Source organism: Andrographis paniculata, unplaced genomic scaffold, assembly GCF_009805555.1.
Source record: "Andrographis paniculata isolate CXL003 unplaced genomic scaffold, ASM980555v1 Contig71END, whole genome shotgun sequence".
Taxonomy (NCBI): domain Eukaryota; kingdom Viridiplantae; phylum Streptophyta; class Magnoliopsida; order Lamiales; family Acanthaceae; genus Andrographis; species Andrographis paniculata.
Window position 1 is genome coordinate 5,357,278 of NW_026137608.1, and position 17,816 is coordinate 5,375,093.

Below are 17,816 nucleotides of genomic sequence, written 5' to 3' on the forward strand. Positions count from 1 at the left end.
TTAAAGACATGTATTGTTTGAAAATTCAACATGGTATGATAACCAATCCCACATAAAATACCCTCTAGTTAAATTCCATTTATAGAATTTTTCCAAAATTCCATTCTTAAAATCTCCGATCTAAACATATTTCTTTCTGCGTAAGAAGTCTCCTACTAATTAACATATGCAATGAAATTGAATGCGAATTCATTACAATATATACAAATAATGTTTGTGGTATATATAAGTGATAGGGGTTAGAGTGCGGATTCGATACTATGCAATTCGTGATGATATAATCAACACGTACAAGTAAACTTATTATGAAAATACTCTCTCGGAATGGAACAATTACACAGACTAAGAAATGATACTATAATATAGAAATTGAGTAGGTACAAAATAAAGTGATGTATTACGAGAATTTATTAAAGATTTGATGGAAAAAAAAAAAAGTTTAGATAAATAGAAAAGATAATGACAAAATGATTATTATTTGCTAAGAATGGGTGATAAAGTTGAGAATGTATATGCTTTTGTATTATATATAAATTATACATAAATTTGGGAGATAATTAGAAAATAAAAACTGACATAATTTTGACGGATATTATTTTACACACGAAGGTGAAGATGATACACATTTTTCTTGATAGTTGGATAAAAAATATTTGTGTACAACAATGGAGTTCGTAGGTATTATGAATCACACCTTAGATATATAATCTGGCACAGCTTTTGCCAAAATCTTGTGTCTTTTGGACCCAAACTGAGACGGCTTTCTTCATCTGAATTAGTTAATTAATTAAATGGTGTCGATGCATGCAAAGAAATACAGTTAGTACTTTTGTGTTCAAGAAAAAGAATTACAAGTTTTTATTATAGTTATGTTATTTTGGACTTTGGTTTTCATTTTAATTTTTTTTACTATGCGATGGTCGCAATATTTCTATGAAAATATTAAATACGAAAAAATAGAGTTAAGTTTGCTAGATGAAAGGAATATAAAACAAAATTTCAAAAGATCATGCAATGCAACCGGTATGTATAGTTAATTTGCATTTCAAACTAATCACCACTGGTCAGCCTGTACCATTTAAACAAAAATTAAAATCAAATTTTCATTTTTTATTTCAAATTCAAATCAAAACACTTAAATCATATTTTGTATGTTATTATTATTATTATTTCCTATAGAATATTATTTGCCTAAGTTATAATGTAAACGAATAATAATTAATTTTTCTTTTGTTTTATAGTAAAAAAATATATATATATTTTTTAGCAAAAAAAAAATAAAAATATGAACACTGTTGGATGTCAATTAAAAAAAATGAAAATAATATTTAAAAATTTTTAAGAAATAGTAAGAAAATTAAATTTTGAATCTCCATAAAAAGAACCTTAATTATTGTAACAATGCAAAAATGCTTACTAAGTTTGGGAGTTTGATCAGAGGGTTGTTCTTTAACCGGGATTATGGTATCGATTTCTTGACATTTATCCCCAAGGGTCCTTTCCCAATTCTCAAGCTCGAACAAATAAGTATACACATCCTTTCTGCATAGAACAAAACACTCTCAATTGAGTTACGACGTAGAATATATGTACACACGTGTGTGTGTATATATATATATATATATTTATCGATCATGAAACACTAATTCATATTTTTTGGACCTTAAACTCATGCAGGGCATGTAAGTTCAGGGAATTTCTAATAAGGCTCCTTTGATATAGAAATTATTTAAGTTTGGAGTTAATTGAAAATTTTTAAAAATAGTAAAAAAATTGAACATATAATATGATATTTTATGAAAATAAATAATTGAATAATATAATATTTATTTTTAAAAAATGACCATTAAATAAATAATATCAAAACTTCTAAAACTATCTATATAAACATAGCAATGATATTGAATTAAGGTCTAATGAATTCATGAAAAGTAGCATTTAAATGATCTTCAAGGAAAATAAAACAAATTAGAAAAAAAAAAAAACCTATACATAAATTAGAAAATAACCGAGCCAACCTGCTCTGGCTCAGTTTCAAACCGGGCTGCGCTTGGGCCTAAGTTTTCGGCCCTGCAAGCCGGTTTCAGAATCAGGCCGGCTCGAAATTGCTAGCTCAATTTATGAACAAGCTAACAATATATGAGATCAAATCAAGAATATGAAAGGCATTGAATTAATAAATTATTACCTATTATTCTTGATCAACATTTGAACCACTTGTGCCCAACAAATAAGCATGATTCGGATGATTCTATACACAGCCGTGGATAGAACGAGATTGTATTGTTCCCTGTTGTTGTTGAGCTCATTCTCCTTCAAATCCATAACTTTGTAAGCCAGTTTCAGTGTAAGGTTGGTGACTTTACTGATATAATTCAGCCAATTCGCATCGCTCGTGTCTTGTTTATACGGCTGTTTCTGGAGAATCACGATGTTCTTGGCGAGCTCATCGCGCTCGTTGGCCACGATGACCAACCGCAGCTTTCCAAACATAACAGCAAAAGAAATTAGGGTTAGTATGCCCTTAGTTTTCAAGGGCATTTCTGAACTTGATTCAAGAATCTCCCATGTCTTCGCATCGTAATTAGTTTTCCCATCTTGAAGGGATATCATCTGTTCCATGAATTGAAACATTTAATAAGCTTATTCGTTGTAGAAGTTAACAATTATTAGAATCATAAATTTAGCCGGTAATGATACATCGATATTCTTCTCATGACTTTACATGTACTTAAGTTGCAAAAGTATCGGTTTTATTAAGGAAAGATGAAAATTTTAGTCTTATATGTTGGTTGACAACTCCATAGTGTATAAACAAATAAATTATGTATACCATCATTTAAAATAGTACTTCTTCCGTCCCAAACAAGGTGCAACATTTACTTTTGGTACGGATTTTTAGGTGGGTAATATTAAGTAGGATAATTTAGAAATTAAGTGATGTTATGGAGAAAAAAATGTATATTTTATTTTTTATTTGGATGATGAAAGAGGATAAAGTGTGGGATAGAGATTAAATATGATTAATTATTTCCCATTTTGAAAATATTGTAGGGTGTTTGGGACATACCAAAAAAAAAATGTTGCAGAGTGTTTGGGACGAAGGAAGTATCATATAGGATGTTATTAATACTAATTATCTTTCTTGTCATGTACATTTTATTAATTTGCCCTTTAGTCCTATATTTCACAAAAATTAAATAATTGTTCATGTTTCTCCGTCCACCACCAATCTATTCATTTGCATTTGGCGTCATTGTTTTTAACATTAAAAATATCCTTATATTTGTATAATTTTTTGTACAAATTTTATTTCATTAGTATTATAAGACACCAATAAAAGTATTTTTGTCATTTTTCCTTAATTTGTACTATATTTTGATATAATAAATTAATATTTAAATATTAACATATAAAAAGTAAATTAATAGATCGACAGTGTGGACGAAAGTAGTATATATATATAGTCTAATGAACATGCAAAAAAAAAATGTATAATTAAATCAAAATCAAGAAGATATATATATAATAAGAGTAATAATTGACAATAAAATTAGACTTACAATTATCTTAAATTTCTTGTCACAACTATAATTATAAAATGAAATTCCACAACACTCTTCCTTCAAGATGATATCATGTCAAAATCTCTTAATTAAGATTAATACTCAATACGGGTACATACATGTTATGAAAAAAAATCGGACTCTATCTTAAAATCAATCGGTGATAAAACACTAAAACATAAGAGATAATGGTTAAATTTACATTATTTCTCTGAAATAAAGAGGATAAGATGATCTTGTAGTTAGGGTTTATTGTATATCTACCTTTCGATATATGCTGGAAGCATGGCCTTGTATTACAGGATTTGATTCAAAATCACTTCTCTTGGAAATTCTTTCCTGCCCATTCTCACGTAATAATAACTGCAATAAACATGAGGGATTCAAAATAAAAAATAAAAAAGGGATAAATTATCATATAGAAACATCCCTAGCTAATTTGTGGGATTCAATTGTTGTTCGAGAATTAATTTATGTGTGATGATGTCTACCTTAGTTGTCTGACTATCCATGATGATCTTAGACAAGTCGAGAAACTTCTTCAAAATGGCTTCATCCTCTCGACGGAGAGGCAACTGATTCGATGCAAAGCTAATAAATTTCTCTTTGTTGAGATACAATTGATCGTCTAGAAGCACTCGAGACATGTTTATTTATTTATTTTTTTCGAGTATTCCAATCTAGCTAATTGGCAATGTTGTATTTTAATTTGTGATGATGTCTTCATGAGACTTTGGTTTTATTTCGTTACACATCCCAAGTATGGAATAAAGGGAAGTGGAAAATTCAGAATTAGTTTGAGTGTACTGATGCACATTTGTAGATCCTTTTCTTCTTCTTCTTATGTTAAAATATGCAAAATGCCAAAATCTTTTTGTATCTATTTTTGGCATATGAAGGTGTATTGTTGCAACGGTTGATCGACACTATTTTAGGAAACATGCACACAAATAGTAGGTTGACCGACTCCCGACTTTGAATGTATTAAAAAGTGTCTCATCCACGTTGAAATGAGACAAACAAATATGTCCCGTAAAGAGAACGTGCACGAGAAGTCAATGAAGTGTCTCTTTCATTATGCATGGCATTTATGACCTTGTACACACTGTACAAAACTATACAGACAACTTTGTCTTGTGTGTGCAGGATGTGTATTTTGTTTGTATGTTAGTGTTTGAATCATCAGAGATTCGTACACTTCTTGGACGTTTTTTTCTCCACCTTACAAAGTGTTGGGAGGTGTATTCATGGAGATTTGAAGCCGACGAAATGAAGGAGTTCATAGAGTTAAAACCTAATGAGATAACCATTTTGGTATGTTAGTTTACTCTTAGTTTGACTGTTGGTCTGCTGGAGTTGTTATCGAGTTGTAACTACTAGTCCATTTGAATTTGTAAAACAATATGGAGTTTGGTTAGAGGATGGGTTATGTAGATTTGTTTAGTATCTTGGATGGTGTAAACCAAGTGTTTGGTTTAGTTAAGACTTTTGGATTGAAATTCCATTTAGGTTTGAATACCAAACTGAGTAAACAAATCGTGTGTGTTGTTTTCTTTATTTGCAGTCACTCAGTCATCGATTTGTTTACAAACACACACTGTTGTATTAGCCACGAGACAACAGTGCAGTATAAGTTATATTTACGTCGACATGTTCTACAACTCCGTTGTGCATGTAACTCCGAGGCGTTGGACCTCTTATTCGATCGGTGCCCCGGTTTCCAACATCTTCGCTATCGGTATTTTATTTTTCTTAGTTATTTGACATAATTTGGTCGGAATAAATTCAATGTCACATTAAATAAATAGATAAGTTGGGGAGTGCTCATTTGAGCCGACATGTCAATTTTTGCACTATTGTAATCTACGATGTTGTGTTGTGCAGCTCGAGTTGTAGGAGTACTGTACATCTGATCCTTCGACTGATGGATAAAAAAATTTGTTCGGTCCGTAAATTTTTGGGCCACGTGCCATAGGATTTATCCAAAGTTTCACATTTGACATGTATAAATATTTCATGTATTTTTTCTGAAATATATATGGTAAGTGAAAGTACCTAGCTTAGCCGATACACTATGTAGATTATTCATATCAAACTAGTAAAAATTATTTTCTTGTTGTGTGTGTTTCTTTTTTTTTCTTGATTTTCCCTACTTTTGCAGTATAGCATATACTCCTTCTGTACCATAACAAAGTATTCATTTTTTCATTTTAATCCGTCCCATAACAAAGTATCTATTTCTTGAAACTGTACTATCTATCTAACATTACAAATACTCTTACACATTATAATATATTATATAAATGTAATACATACACTAATAAAATTATTTTAGTCATTTCTACTTTATTCCTATTACATCTTAATATAATACTAATAATTCTAAAACTACATGAAAAAAACAAATGAATATCTAGTTACGGAACAGAGGGAGTATATTTTTCTTATAAAAAAAAATGAAGACTGCATTTAAGTGTATATACTTTTGAAACTTCTGATGTTATTAATTAATGTGACAAAGATACCGCATTAAATATTTATATTTTCATGAAATATTGTATCAGATATCTAATATTTTTTAAAAAAAAACAACTATTTTATAAATCTCTTACATAATGCATTTATCTTTTTAAAATCATAACTTGACTCTGTATCGGATTAGTCCACAATTAAAAAGAAAAATTGTAGAAATGGCCCCCAGGGGCCAAAGTTGCTGTCGTGGTACGCCAGAGATCTTGTGGGTGACACATGGACAATATTTGAGGATTATTTCTACCAAAATTTTTTAGTTATAAAACTAATTCAATACATGGAACAATTTTTCCAATTTTTATTATTGTCAAAAATTTTTAAACAAAAAAACTTTCACCTACCCGGAGTAAAAAATTTACATTCAATGGGTAAACTATTTTTTTTATTATCATATCTGACTCCTTTGTCATTTGATGACTTTTAAATGGACTCCATCTAAAAACAGTCCCACAAGAAAAAAAAAAAAAAAAAAAAATCGCTAAAATTGTCCTCCGGTGTCGGACGTACTCGCTACGTCATTGACACGTTGGAGTACTATTTTAGCGAAAATTATTTACTCTGCGTGACTATTTTCAAACATGATCCAAGGTCAAACATGAGACTAAAAAAACAGTTTAGACATTTTGTAAAATAAAAAAAATATATATAAAAATTTTCACGTGTCGCTGGTATGGCATTGATGTGGCGATGACATGTCAGCGCCGCCACATCAGTAACAGTGGGTCAGGCATGGCGAGTCCGACACCAAAGGACCATTTTAATGAAACATTTGTACTTACGATACTATTTTCATACACGGTACATTTAAAATTATAAAATGACAAAAGGGTTATATACCGGACTAAAAAAAAATAGTTTATTTTTTTTTTAATTTGAGACATTACATTTGAAATCTATTTTTCATTAATAAAATTCAATCAGAAAGTCATTGGCTCAAGACAAAATTCTTGCTTTGGAGTTCAGAAGAACTCTACTTTGCTTAACTATCACTCCCAGAAATTGTATCTATTATGATAAAGCATGATCCTAATTCTTGGAATTTTTCCTTTATACTTTTCTGTCACGGAAATCTCAACCTCTTCAATAAATTAAATAATAATACAAATACTAACACGACCCCGACTAAGCTCATTAATATATTAACTTTGGAAAAAGTACTTACAATAATCTCTCTCAAAAAGAATATATAAATATATGTGAAAAATTTGATGAACAATATTTTGGTGTAGTTCTTCATAGTATTTTTTTCTTGTTTATATATATATATATATATATATATTTGTTTTAAATATGATGGAGCAAAAGGAGAAATCCGCACGAATTGACCCCTCGATCGAGCTGCTTAAATTCATCGAAGAAAAGATCGAAATTCTTGAGCTGCCGTTAGAACAGCCCTTCATACGCAAAGTTCCTAAAGAATTTCTCAATGGCCATGCAAAAATCTACGAGCCAATATCGATATCCATAGGCCCTTTATACTACAAGATGGAGGAAGAACCGGCGAAGGAGTTCAAGAAATGGTGCTTGAAAGACTTCATAGATCGACTCAAAAAGAAAGGATCTTCGAAGAAGGAGCTCGTGGGGGTCATCCTCGGCATGCAACAACAAATTAGGGAATGCTATGGAGATTTGGACCATGATATGAGTGATTTTATGCTTGGGCAGATAATGCTACTGGACGGCTGCTTCATTATGGAGCTGTTTCGCCATCGAGATCTTGGTAAGGATATGGTTCATGGGAGTAAGGAAAAAGTACCTTTAGTTACCTTGCAACAAGACCTCCTCAAGATTGAGAACCAGCTGCCTTTCTCAGTTCTCAAAACTCTCGCAAATCTGCTCGAGAAAAGTAACTCGGTAATCAAATTTTAGCGATAATTTGCTTGAGATTGTGATATTTGAGTATTGTGTGTTCTTTTTGTGTTTTTCTTTTTAAAATTTCTAAATTTAAAAAAAATGAGGTGATAATAATAGATTGATGTGATATTTCTAAATTTTGTTTAGATAAGAGTTTTCAGAGGTTCTTAAAAAAATTTGAAAATAATAAAATATTAGATATTTGATTCGATATTTTGTTAAATGAAACCGTTAATATATTGATTAGATATTTTTCTAAAAAAAAAATACGGCAAAATTTTTTATAGCTCCCTTGCAGTTTCGAAATTAGGCGTAAATCTCACATGTACTTTTAAAAGTTGCTAAGTTTCGAAATACAATGGTTATGAGCAATTTTGTCAAAAGATACTAATAAAGAGTGTTAAAGCTACAAAAATTGTTTATCTAAACAATTTGTGTTTTCTAAAGGGTAACAACACGACAGAGGGGCTAATAAAATTAGCCCTGGGATTTTTCAACATTCCAAAGCCAAAAGATCTTCGAACCAAACCCCGGCACCTCCTCGAACTTGTCCTAGATGCCCTGTTCTTCACCAAAATCCCTACTACTCATCACAACATTCCCGTCGCGCCTGCTTCGAGCAACGTCGGCCATGGCGTCGAGAAACGCAGCAGCAGCATCATGGAGGCGAATAGCGCGTCGATTCTCAAAATGCACGGCATAACCCTGGAGGCATCGGATTGCGGCAACGGCCTGGCGATGGTGGAATTCAAGAACAGTACCGGGAAGCTCCGAATCCCACAGCTGGTTGTCCAGGAATCCACCCAGACAATGTTCTGGAACCTTCTGGTCTTCGAGATGTACTCGTGCCCGAATTCCAGGATCTTCACGTCCTACGTGGTGCTCATGGACACCCTGATCGACAATGTCGAGGATGTCCGGGTGCTGCTGGAGGCGAAGATCCTGGTATCGAGGAACAACGATGTTAGCAGCCTGGTTTCTTTGTTCAATGAGATGTCGGCTTATGTGAGCGCGACGGACTTCTACTTCGAGCAGCAGGTGCGGGAGATGAGCCGTTATTGCAGGTCGACAGGGCCGGCCTTGCGCGCGTGCAGCTTGAAGACTTACAATGAGTTCAGGTGGGATCCTCTCAACAGCGCCCTCATATTTATCCTTACTATAACTCAAACGTTGTTTTCGATCCTCGCCTACAAGCCGAAAGGGAATTGATCGACTCATTTGTTAAATGACTATCTCATTTAAAAGTTTAAACTTGAATAACAGACATCATTTATTTATTTATTACGACATCATTATTGAATAAGTCGCTATCTGCTATGTTGTATAATATGTTTATTGTATTAAAATCACAATATATTGTATTATACTACATTGTATTAATATATGTTGAGTGGTTTATACATTGTGCTTTGTTATATAATTTGTTTATTATGCTGAAATCGGAATATATTGTGCTACATGTAATTATATAATATGATATTAAAATATGTGCTATATATTATATTAAGATGTGTTATTGAATATGCGCAACTTTCTTCATAAATATGTTGATTTGACCTAATCAGCGTAGTAACTAAAGTGGTGGTGATAGATATATTGTTTGCACACATATATTTAGGGTGTGTTTGTTTGGGGGTTTGGATTTTGAGTTGGAATTTGAATAGTAAAAATTTTGAATTTGAATAGTTGTATGATGTGATATAAATAGGGTTTGATGTGATGTTTTGAATGTAAAATTGATTTTTAGTATAATATAAAAAATGAAAAATAGGTGTTTGATTTGATGTTTTTGGGGGGAAAAAATTGGATGAATAGTGGAAATCCACCAAAATCCTTCAAACAAACACACCCTAAGTCTATCTAATTATCTTGTTTACATAGGCATGGTGAACTGAATAAACCTCTAAAGTCTAAACTTCTATTTATATACATATTTTTTAAAACTTTTGATACTATTAACCTAACACTGATTTTTTCACTATTTTTGAAATTCTAAATCTCTTATCTAAACGATAAATTTTGCATTTTCTTTCCATGAGTGTAGGATTACATTTTCTCATCAATAGACCCTAAAATAAATAGAATAAATGTTAAAACCTACAATCGAAGCAAAGGCTACATTCACTACTACTTTATTTACTTTACTCCATTAAAATCTTATTCCTTGTTCCTTAAAGAACACAAATGTTGTAACCAACAATGCCAAATGATATAAATAGCGACAAGAAACAACATATAATAATAGATTCATCGGAGCGAGTAATATTTTCTAATTTGTGTGCGTGCTCACATGCTATATCATGATGACAAGCCAAGACGGCCAATTCATTTCTGCCGATGAAAGTGCACTCACTTCACAAATTCTTGCTCGTCATGCCTTCGATGGGAAAGAAACTTTCAACGTGAAGCTGATTATTTCTGTGGTCAAGCATATCATCAGCATCACAAGAAAATCTAATTCGGTACTTATTATGTATCTTATTACAATCCTCTTTAATTAGCCTTTTTTTCTTCGACATGTGAATGATTATATCTTCGTGCCGTGAATTACAATATAAAGATTATATTATAAGTAAACATTAATGGAATGAATCCAGGAACCTCAGAGAAGTAATATTGAAGGAGATAAAATCAGGAACGATTCTTTGGAAGAAGATGCACAGATCTTAGGAGCTATAGTGAATCGGATTAATGAGATTTACTTAGAGGTATCATGTTCACATTTTTTTTTTCTTTTTATAATTTACTTTTTGGTTACTTTGTTTACTTTTGAGATTTTTTGTTAAAAAGAAATTTTTTAATATGAAATCCTCAAACTTTTTTATAAATATTTATTATTTACTTTTACAAAATATTATATTCAACTTGTTAAAAAAATTCCAAGTAAACAAGCCTGTGTACACTTATGGAATTTTCTATTTTTATTTTTATTTTTTGGAAGTTTGATCAAAAATAAAATAAAATAAATTGTACGTGTTTGATTATCAATTTCATCATGTCATTTTGAATTAATGTATTTTGATCTTATAAGACAAAAATTCACAATTTTGATCTTGTCATCAAGGTACAAACTAATCTTTTGATTCATATACTTACTTATTTTTTAGTCAAAATTATATCATTTTTTATTATTTACTAAACTTATTCATAATTTATTTATAATAATAAATAAATAAAAATTCTTCATTTACAATTTTACTATATCTACTTCAACGAATAATAATTATTTTGGCTACAGTTAAATCATACTTTCACTTTTCACTAAAAATATTTCATGAATATTTCATAATATTTTAATAATATTATTATTATTTAATATCCGTATATATGTAAAACTGCATAATTTTGACGGATAGAAAGATATTAAAAATATATATCTATATATATGTCAACATTTTATAAATAGTTCAATAGATCATTGTAGTGATCAATGAATTGAAAACCAATGTATAGTGTCTGTTTTCAATTTTTTACGATCTTAGACACTATTTCTAATAAAAATATATTTCTCGTATCTTATAAAAGCAAGGGATTTCCTAGACATCTTCGCATAGATGTCCGGAGATTTTTCTTTCAGGTCTTATCGGTCACATATAATTCGTTTAGTATAACTTGTTTTGTCAAATCTAATTTATAATAAGCTATGTTCGATCGGAATTTACTCAGAGCACGCTCAAAAAACAGCAGCTGCAGGTTCCACATCATTAAAAAAAAAAAAAAAAAAAAAAAAAAAAAGAAGAAGAAGAAGAAGAAGAAGAAATTAAAGTTAAAGTTGAATCTTAAGACCATTAAATATATATGTATACATATATTAAAATCAATTGGTCAAAATTATTATTTTTTTACTATTCAATTTTTATTTTCTTACAAAATATATTATATTAAATGTCCAATATTATACAATATATCAAATCAAATAATTATTTTCATCTCGAAAATTTTGAAGCACCAAAATAAAAATAGAAGAACACAAAAGAACACACCCCTAATCCGTCACACCCGAATGTGATAGATAATTAGCAAATGTGTCGATGGAGGAGGGCATTTTGTGACAATGAGCCTCCTTGAGTCACTCTCGAAGTACTCATGGAGTGCTAAGGTTGTCATAGCTTTGGCCGCTTTCACTATCAACTATGGTGAGATTTGTCTAGTCGAGCACCTTAACACCGAGTATCAGCTCGCCAAAGGCCTCACCGATCTCATGGATTTTTCTCAAGTGACCACCGAAGGCAACAAACTATATAACAAGTTACTCATGATCACCGAGCTTTTGAGCGAGCTAGTGATCGCGGCAGATTGTATTATTGAGGTGGAAGAACTATCGACAAAATATCACGCACAAAAGGTCACGAGGTTAAAGGATACTGCTCCTCAAGCCGCATATTGGATCATATCAAGCCTCCTCACCTGTGCTTCGGCGCTCCTTGACCCCTTTGGCAGCATGTATGTTCTTTCTTTTTTTTTTTTTTAATAAATTATATAACACTTGATTGTATTTTAGTAAAAATATATAAAATATTTTATATTTTATTTATTGCATAAAATCCTCGTGTTAAATTAAAGATCGTACATCTTCATCCAGAACTGGTGTTTTATTATAAATGAAAAATTCTAAATTTTATAAAAATAAAAAAGGTAAATATATTAAATAGTCTATTTTTAATATAAATAAATAAACTTTTATATAAAATAGTCTATTTTGGAGACAAACTGTCAGAGTTTTACAAAAATTTAGAAAAATAAAGGAGTTATTAGTTGTTTATTTTATATAAAAAGACTATTTTAAATATTTTGATTCTTTTATTTGTATATAACTTGCATTTAGATATGTATTTACAATTAACTTAAAAAGTATTTTGTACAAACTTTAATTCAACATAATGGGGTTTCAACGGAATCAATAAAATCCTTATTTTATGTATTGTTACTAAAAACACCAGAGTTATATAATTTAACTTTCTCTTTTTACTAAATGTTTCGACTTAATTTCATTTCATAATCGCGCCTTTTCTTTGCCTCTTTCTAACAGGCCTAGCTCAGACAAGGAGATTCTTACAGCCGTGGCTCCTAACATGGAATCATTAGGACAGTTCAAGAACGAGCTTTCAATTTGTAGGGAATTAATTGGTAAGCCACGGGCTGATTAATTCGACAAATTCATATATAGTAATCAGAAATAATGAAGTAGTTTATAAGTATGATTATGGTGTAGAGAGGGACGAAGCAAGGGAAGCGTATCGCAAAGTGCAGGAAAGAATGCTGTCGCCTTGTGTCGTCAATTTGGACATACTCCAAGTATTGATTCGGTCCAAAGAAGATCGACCGTCACTCTATGATGGTTCGAAAAAAACAAATGTATGTTCTTTGCCATTCTCAATTAGTTCATTCACATGCTCATTATTAGAATTGTTGTGCAAATCTAATTCTTCAAAAACTTGGCTCATTAATCATAAATAATAGATCGAACTCAAAAGATTATTGCGTCGAATAGGCTTAGCTGAAGAAGGTAGATAAGGCTCAATAATGTGACAAGATTGTGTTTTTAATACTCTTATCAATTTTAAATTTTTTGCTATTATAAAATGAATAAAGCATAAACTCGATCAATCCAAGAAGATTTCAATCGAATTCAAGCTCATTATGTATTTTAAAGAACTTGAGTTCAGTTCGATCACTTCTCTATAAAAAAAAAAAAAAAAAAAAAAAAATTGGTGCTAATTTTTGTATAGGCGTTTGCACCATGCTGACATCACATCGTATACTAATAAACAATACACAATATTACTACAAGCAAAATATCATTTACATTAACATAATACAAATACAATGCATGAACTAACAACACATGATACAATCTCACACATCACATCCAACAATTAATTTTAACATGAAATACTTTTATACATCACACGTTGTTAAGTATAAACAAATAGTGCATGCTTTTATATCACTCGGCATATGTTGGGTGACATAAAAATACGTGCTATTTGTGTATTTTATTTGTTCTGATTTGAAAATTCATCACAGTAACTATTCTCTTTTAGTATATTAGGACAGCTTTTGGTACCAATTAAAATTGTAATGAGAAAGGAGCGTCAATATACTAAAACTGGGACAAGTCTTTCACGCTAAAATGACTTTTATAAAATAGTAGTAGTAGATAAAAATTCAACTCCAGTTTGAAAATAAGATATTCCACTTGAATAACAGATATAATCGCAAGAATCCAACAAGATATATCTAAATATATATATATACACACACATAATGTGTTATGTATAATAATCGCAGGCACATCTTAATGAGTTGAAGTTCAAAAATGTGATGCTGCTGATTTCGGAACTGGAGCTTCCACCAGAACAGCTAAATTTTCTTCGAAAAATTTTTGACCAAACAAACCGCATGGCGATCGAGTTCAAGATAGTCTGGCTACCAATAGTGCAAAAAAATATGTCACTAGCCGACGAGCAAGGTTTTAAGGAGTTACGCGACCAAATGCCTTGGTATTCAGTAGATCACCCTTCGTTGATCGATCAGGCTGTCATAAGTTACATTAGAGAGTTATGGAACTTCGAAAACACGGCTAAAGTGGTTGTTCTGAACCCTCAAGGCAAGATATTGAATTTAAATGCTTTACCTATGTTATGGATTTGGGGTACTAAAGCCTTCCCATTGACTATCGACCGAGAAAAAGTGCTTTGGGCCGAAAGCAACCAATGGAGTCTTGAACTATTGGTGGATTCCCTCCATCCGCGCATTCCCGAATGGGTATTTATATTCGACTCTCTTAATTTGCACGTATTTTTAATCGATCGATATTTTAGAATATGAACTATGAGTTTTTAGGCAATTACTTCAAGACTAACAACCCTTTGTTGTTGAGATTGAACATAATAAAAGATTGTGTTGAAGAGTATCAAATTCTTGAGTCCGATAAATAGAATAAGTGTTTCGGAAAGTTAAAGGCTCCGTCTAGATATATTTTAGAGGATGTTCGGAGTTTGGGGTTTGGATTTTTTTTATTATTTTTAGAATAGTCTAAAGTTATTGATGTCGATAAGAGAAAATAATTATTTGATTTAAACTATTTTTTTTAAAGTTATTGTATATATAAAATGTAAAAATAATAATATATAGACCAAACAAGTAAGAAGGAAATTGTGAATAAAAGTATGGTTTTAATAGTATGTAAAGTAGTTAAGAGTGTTTATTTAAGATTTTTTAATTTAGATTCGGAGTTTGAGAATAATAAGTATTTAAATTAAAATAGTATTTGATGTAATATAAATAGACAAATATTATGAATGAAATTTTAATTTTTGTATTAATATTAAATAAAAACAAAATAAGAGTTTGATTTAATGGTTTTGACATAATAAATAACAATGGACCAAAATTAGAACTCAAAAGTTTAATCCTAAAAGGTTGTTTTTCATAAAGAATTTCTTTTTCTTATTTAATAGCTTAAGAGGCATGTTGATAATCTAACTTATTTTTAAAATAGTAGAAGATGAAAAAGTGAATACATGTTTGATGTGATAATTTAACTGTTAGATATGCCTTGAATCTAATTTGTCACTTCGCTGAGTTTTTATGGGAGTCTCGCTGCCCAATCAGCAAGTCGGGGATCAAAGGGGCGAAGCCCCCCTTGCTTGGGTCCGGTGGAACGGAGTGGCCCCGGCCCAATTGTATATAGTGTTGGGCATTTGAGTTCATATTGGGTTGAGCACGTCTTATATATTCTTTTAATTTATTTGAATAGACTTAGAGATACGTAACATTGTCATCATTAATAATAGGTTCTTCGTTTTTGTCTGTAGACGTAGCCAACACGTTGTTAGTGAACCACATAAATTTGTGTCTTCTTTACGTCTTTTGTTTGTTATTCCATCATTAACCCTAATCCGTCACAACAATAACGATTTCGATGGCTTTCATAGATCAAAGACAACAAGGTCGTATGCATATACGGCGGAGAAGACATTGACCAAATCCGCGAGTTCACGGCAGCAACAAAAACCACGGCGCAGGAGCTACAAGTTCCCATCGAAATGCTCTTCGTGGGAAAATTAAACGAAGGTAGGCGAGGCAATGTCCGGTACCTCTACCACCTCGTGTCGAGGGAGATGCTCAGCCACATCTTCCCGCCGGAGGAATGCTACGACTACATTTGGTACTTTTGGGAGAGGCTACGGAGCATGTGGCAATACCGAAAGAAAATCAGCGTTGAAGGCGACGAAATCTTGCAGCATCTTAACGACATGCTGTCCTTTAAGGACAGCGAGACCGGATGGGCAGTTTTTAGCCGGGGAAACAACGAGACGGCAAAGGGGAATGTAATGAAGCTTTTGTCCATATTCGATAAGCGCGAGGAGCTAAAGCGCAAAGTGGATCGACAACCGGAGAATTTTGTACGGGTGCTCGACGAGATGGTGCGCGCCACCGAGGCCGAGCACTGCAATCGCCTTATAATGCTAGTGAACGACAACATGCCTGACCGCTTCGTCTGCGCCGACTGCGGTAAGGATATGGAGACATATTACATGTTCCGTTGTTGTAACGATTGAGCTCGCCGAGGTTTCGATCGCTCTTGGTATTTACCATGTTTTGTTGCGTGGTCTTATTTGTCGGAAAAATGAAGCGTTACAGTGATTTGTTCACACTAGGCGAATCATGTGTAGCAGATGGACCTAGAGGCGTCGGAGTTTAAACCCATGACCTCACGGTTACAAGTTCACCCCTTACGCTACAAGTCCATTCCTTACGGGACTTGTATTGATATAATTCTTGTGTTGTTGTATCATGTGTTGTATGTTTTTATTGTGTGAGACTATGTGTTGTATTTGTATTATATTAATATAAAAATATCATATTTGCTACCTGTATTTTATTCATATATTATGTGATATTAATCCATGTGTTGATGGCAACTAAATACGAGGGTTGCGCTTGTTGTGGCACTTAACCCAACAACTTACGGTACGAGCTTAACTTAACCTAAGTAAGAAAGGCATCTATGTCAAGCAAAGAACCGCAAAGTACCAAGGTTCTGTATGTGAAAGTAAGAATAAATAGTTGAATATATTATATTCTCATCTTCTCACTTAATTTGTCTTATATTTCTATTTTTGTTAGTCCTATACAATTTGTTATTTTTTTAAAAAAAATATAACTATACACTTAAACCACATTTTAAAATTCATCATTTATAATTTTTTATTTTAATTAAAATATTTAATCATATTAATCATAATATATAATTATTTTTACTAAATCATACTTCTTAGTTATTTATTAATTACATAATACTTAAAACTCAGTGCTTAAGCTAAATAAGATAATTTAACTGGGACGAAGGGAGTATTAACATAATTTATATATTACTCCCTACGTCCGCATCTAAGAATCACATTTTGCGTCATTGTACTTAACATTAAAAATATCCTTATATTTGTATAATTTTTTGTACAAATGTCATTTTATTAGTATTATAAGACACTAAGTGAAGTATTTTTATATGTTTTTTCTTAACTTATACTACGTTTTGATATAATAATTAATATTCAAATATCAATTCACAAAAAATAAATGGAACATTTAGAGCCGGACGAAAATAGTATGTTAAGTTAATCTCAAACTTAAACATCTATTTTTGGCATAGTGACAAAACCACTTTTTGCTGTTGTGGTCATTGGTTTACGAAAACAGCAACTCTGGACTTCCTGGTGGAGTCCAATCAAGCAGCCCCTTTGTCCCTTCAAGTTTGGTGGCTGTTCAAAGACAAAATGGACATCTCGCATTTGTCCTTTTGTGATCAGAACTGATTTGATACAACATCATTCCTTGGTTGGATCGAAGGGAATT

The 17,816-nt window shown here is 31.6% G+C and overlaps 3 protein-coding genes across 6 annotated transcripts; 2 read left to right on the forward strand and 1 right to left on the reverse strand.

Moving 5' to 3' along the window:
* Window positions 1-518: 518 nt before the first annotated feature.
* LOC127264998 (uncharacterized) lies at window positions 519-4,253 on the reverse strand. 3 transcript variants are annotated; one of them, XM_051294631.1, is made up of 5 exons: window positions 4,058-4,253; window positions 3,831-3,905; window positions 2,189-2,613; window positions 1,418-1,542; window positions 519-770 (listed from the first exon to the last, which is right to left on the reverse strand). In XM_051294631.1, the coding sequence occupies exons 1-5, from the start codon at window positions 4,211-4,213 to the stop codon at window positions 682-684; spliced, it is 870 nt and encodes a 289-aa protein (XP_051150588.1). In that variant the 5' UTR covers window positions 4,214-4,253; the 3' UTR covers window positions 519-681. The 3 variants fall into 3 exon arrangements, with proteins under 3 accessions (XP_051150588.1, XP_051150589.1, XP_051150587.1); XM_051294632.1 differs by having other exon boundaries at window positions 2,189-2,481; window positions 3,831-3,929; XM_051294630.1 differs by having other exon boundaries at window positions 3,831-3,929.
* Window positions 4,254-7,385: 3,132 nt separating this feature from the next.
* LOC127264960 (UPF0481 protein At3g47200-like) lies at window positions 7,386-9,340 on the forward strand. Its single transcript, XM_051294574.1, has 2 exons — window positions 7,386-7,952; window positions 8,400-9,340. The coding sequence occupies exons 1-2, from the start codon at window positions 7,389-7,391 to the stop codon at window positions 9,159-9,161; spliced, it is 1,326 nt and encodes a 441-aa protein (XP_051150531.1). The 5' UTR covers window positions 7,386-7,388; the 3' UTR covers window positions 9,162-9,340.
* An 880-nt stretch (window positions 9,341-10,220) lies between these two features.
* On the forward strand, window positions 10,221-16,823 carry LOC127264945 (protein SIEVE ELEMENT OCCLUSION B-like). Of its 2 annotated transcripts, XM_051294553.1 has the most exons (7): window positions 10,221-10,414; window positions 10,550-10,660; window positions 11,965-12,395; window positions 12,982-13,079; window positions 13,165-13,307; window positions 14,244-14,720; window positions 15,893-16,823. In XM_051294553.1, the coding sequence occupies exons 1-7, from the start codon at window positions 10,253-10,255 to the stop codon at window positions 16,517-16,519; spliced, it is 2,049 nt and encodes a 682-aa protein (XP_051150510.1). In that variant the 5' UTR covers window positions 10,221-10,252; the 3' UTR covers window positions 16,520-16,823. The 2 variants fall into 2 exon arrangements, with proteins under 2 accessions (XP_051150510.1, XP_051150511.1); XM_051294554.1 differs by lacking the exon at window positions 10,550-10,660.
* The last annotated feature ends 993 nt before the right edge of the window (window positions 16,824-17,816 follow it).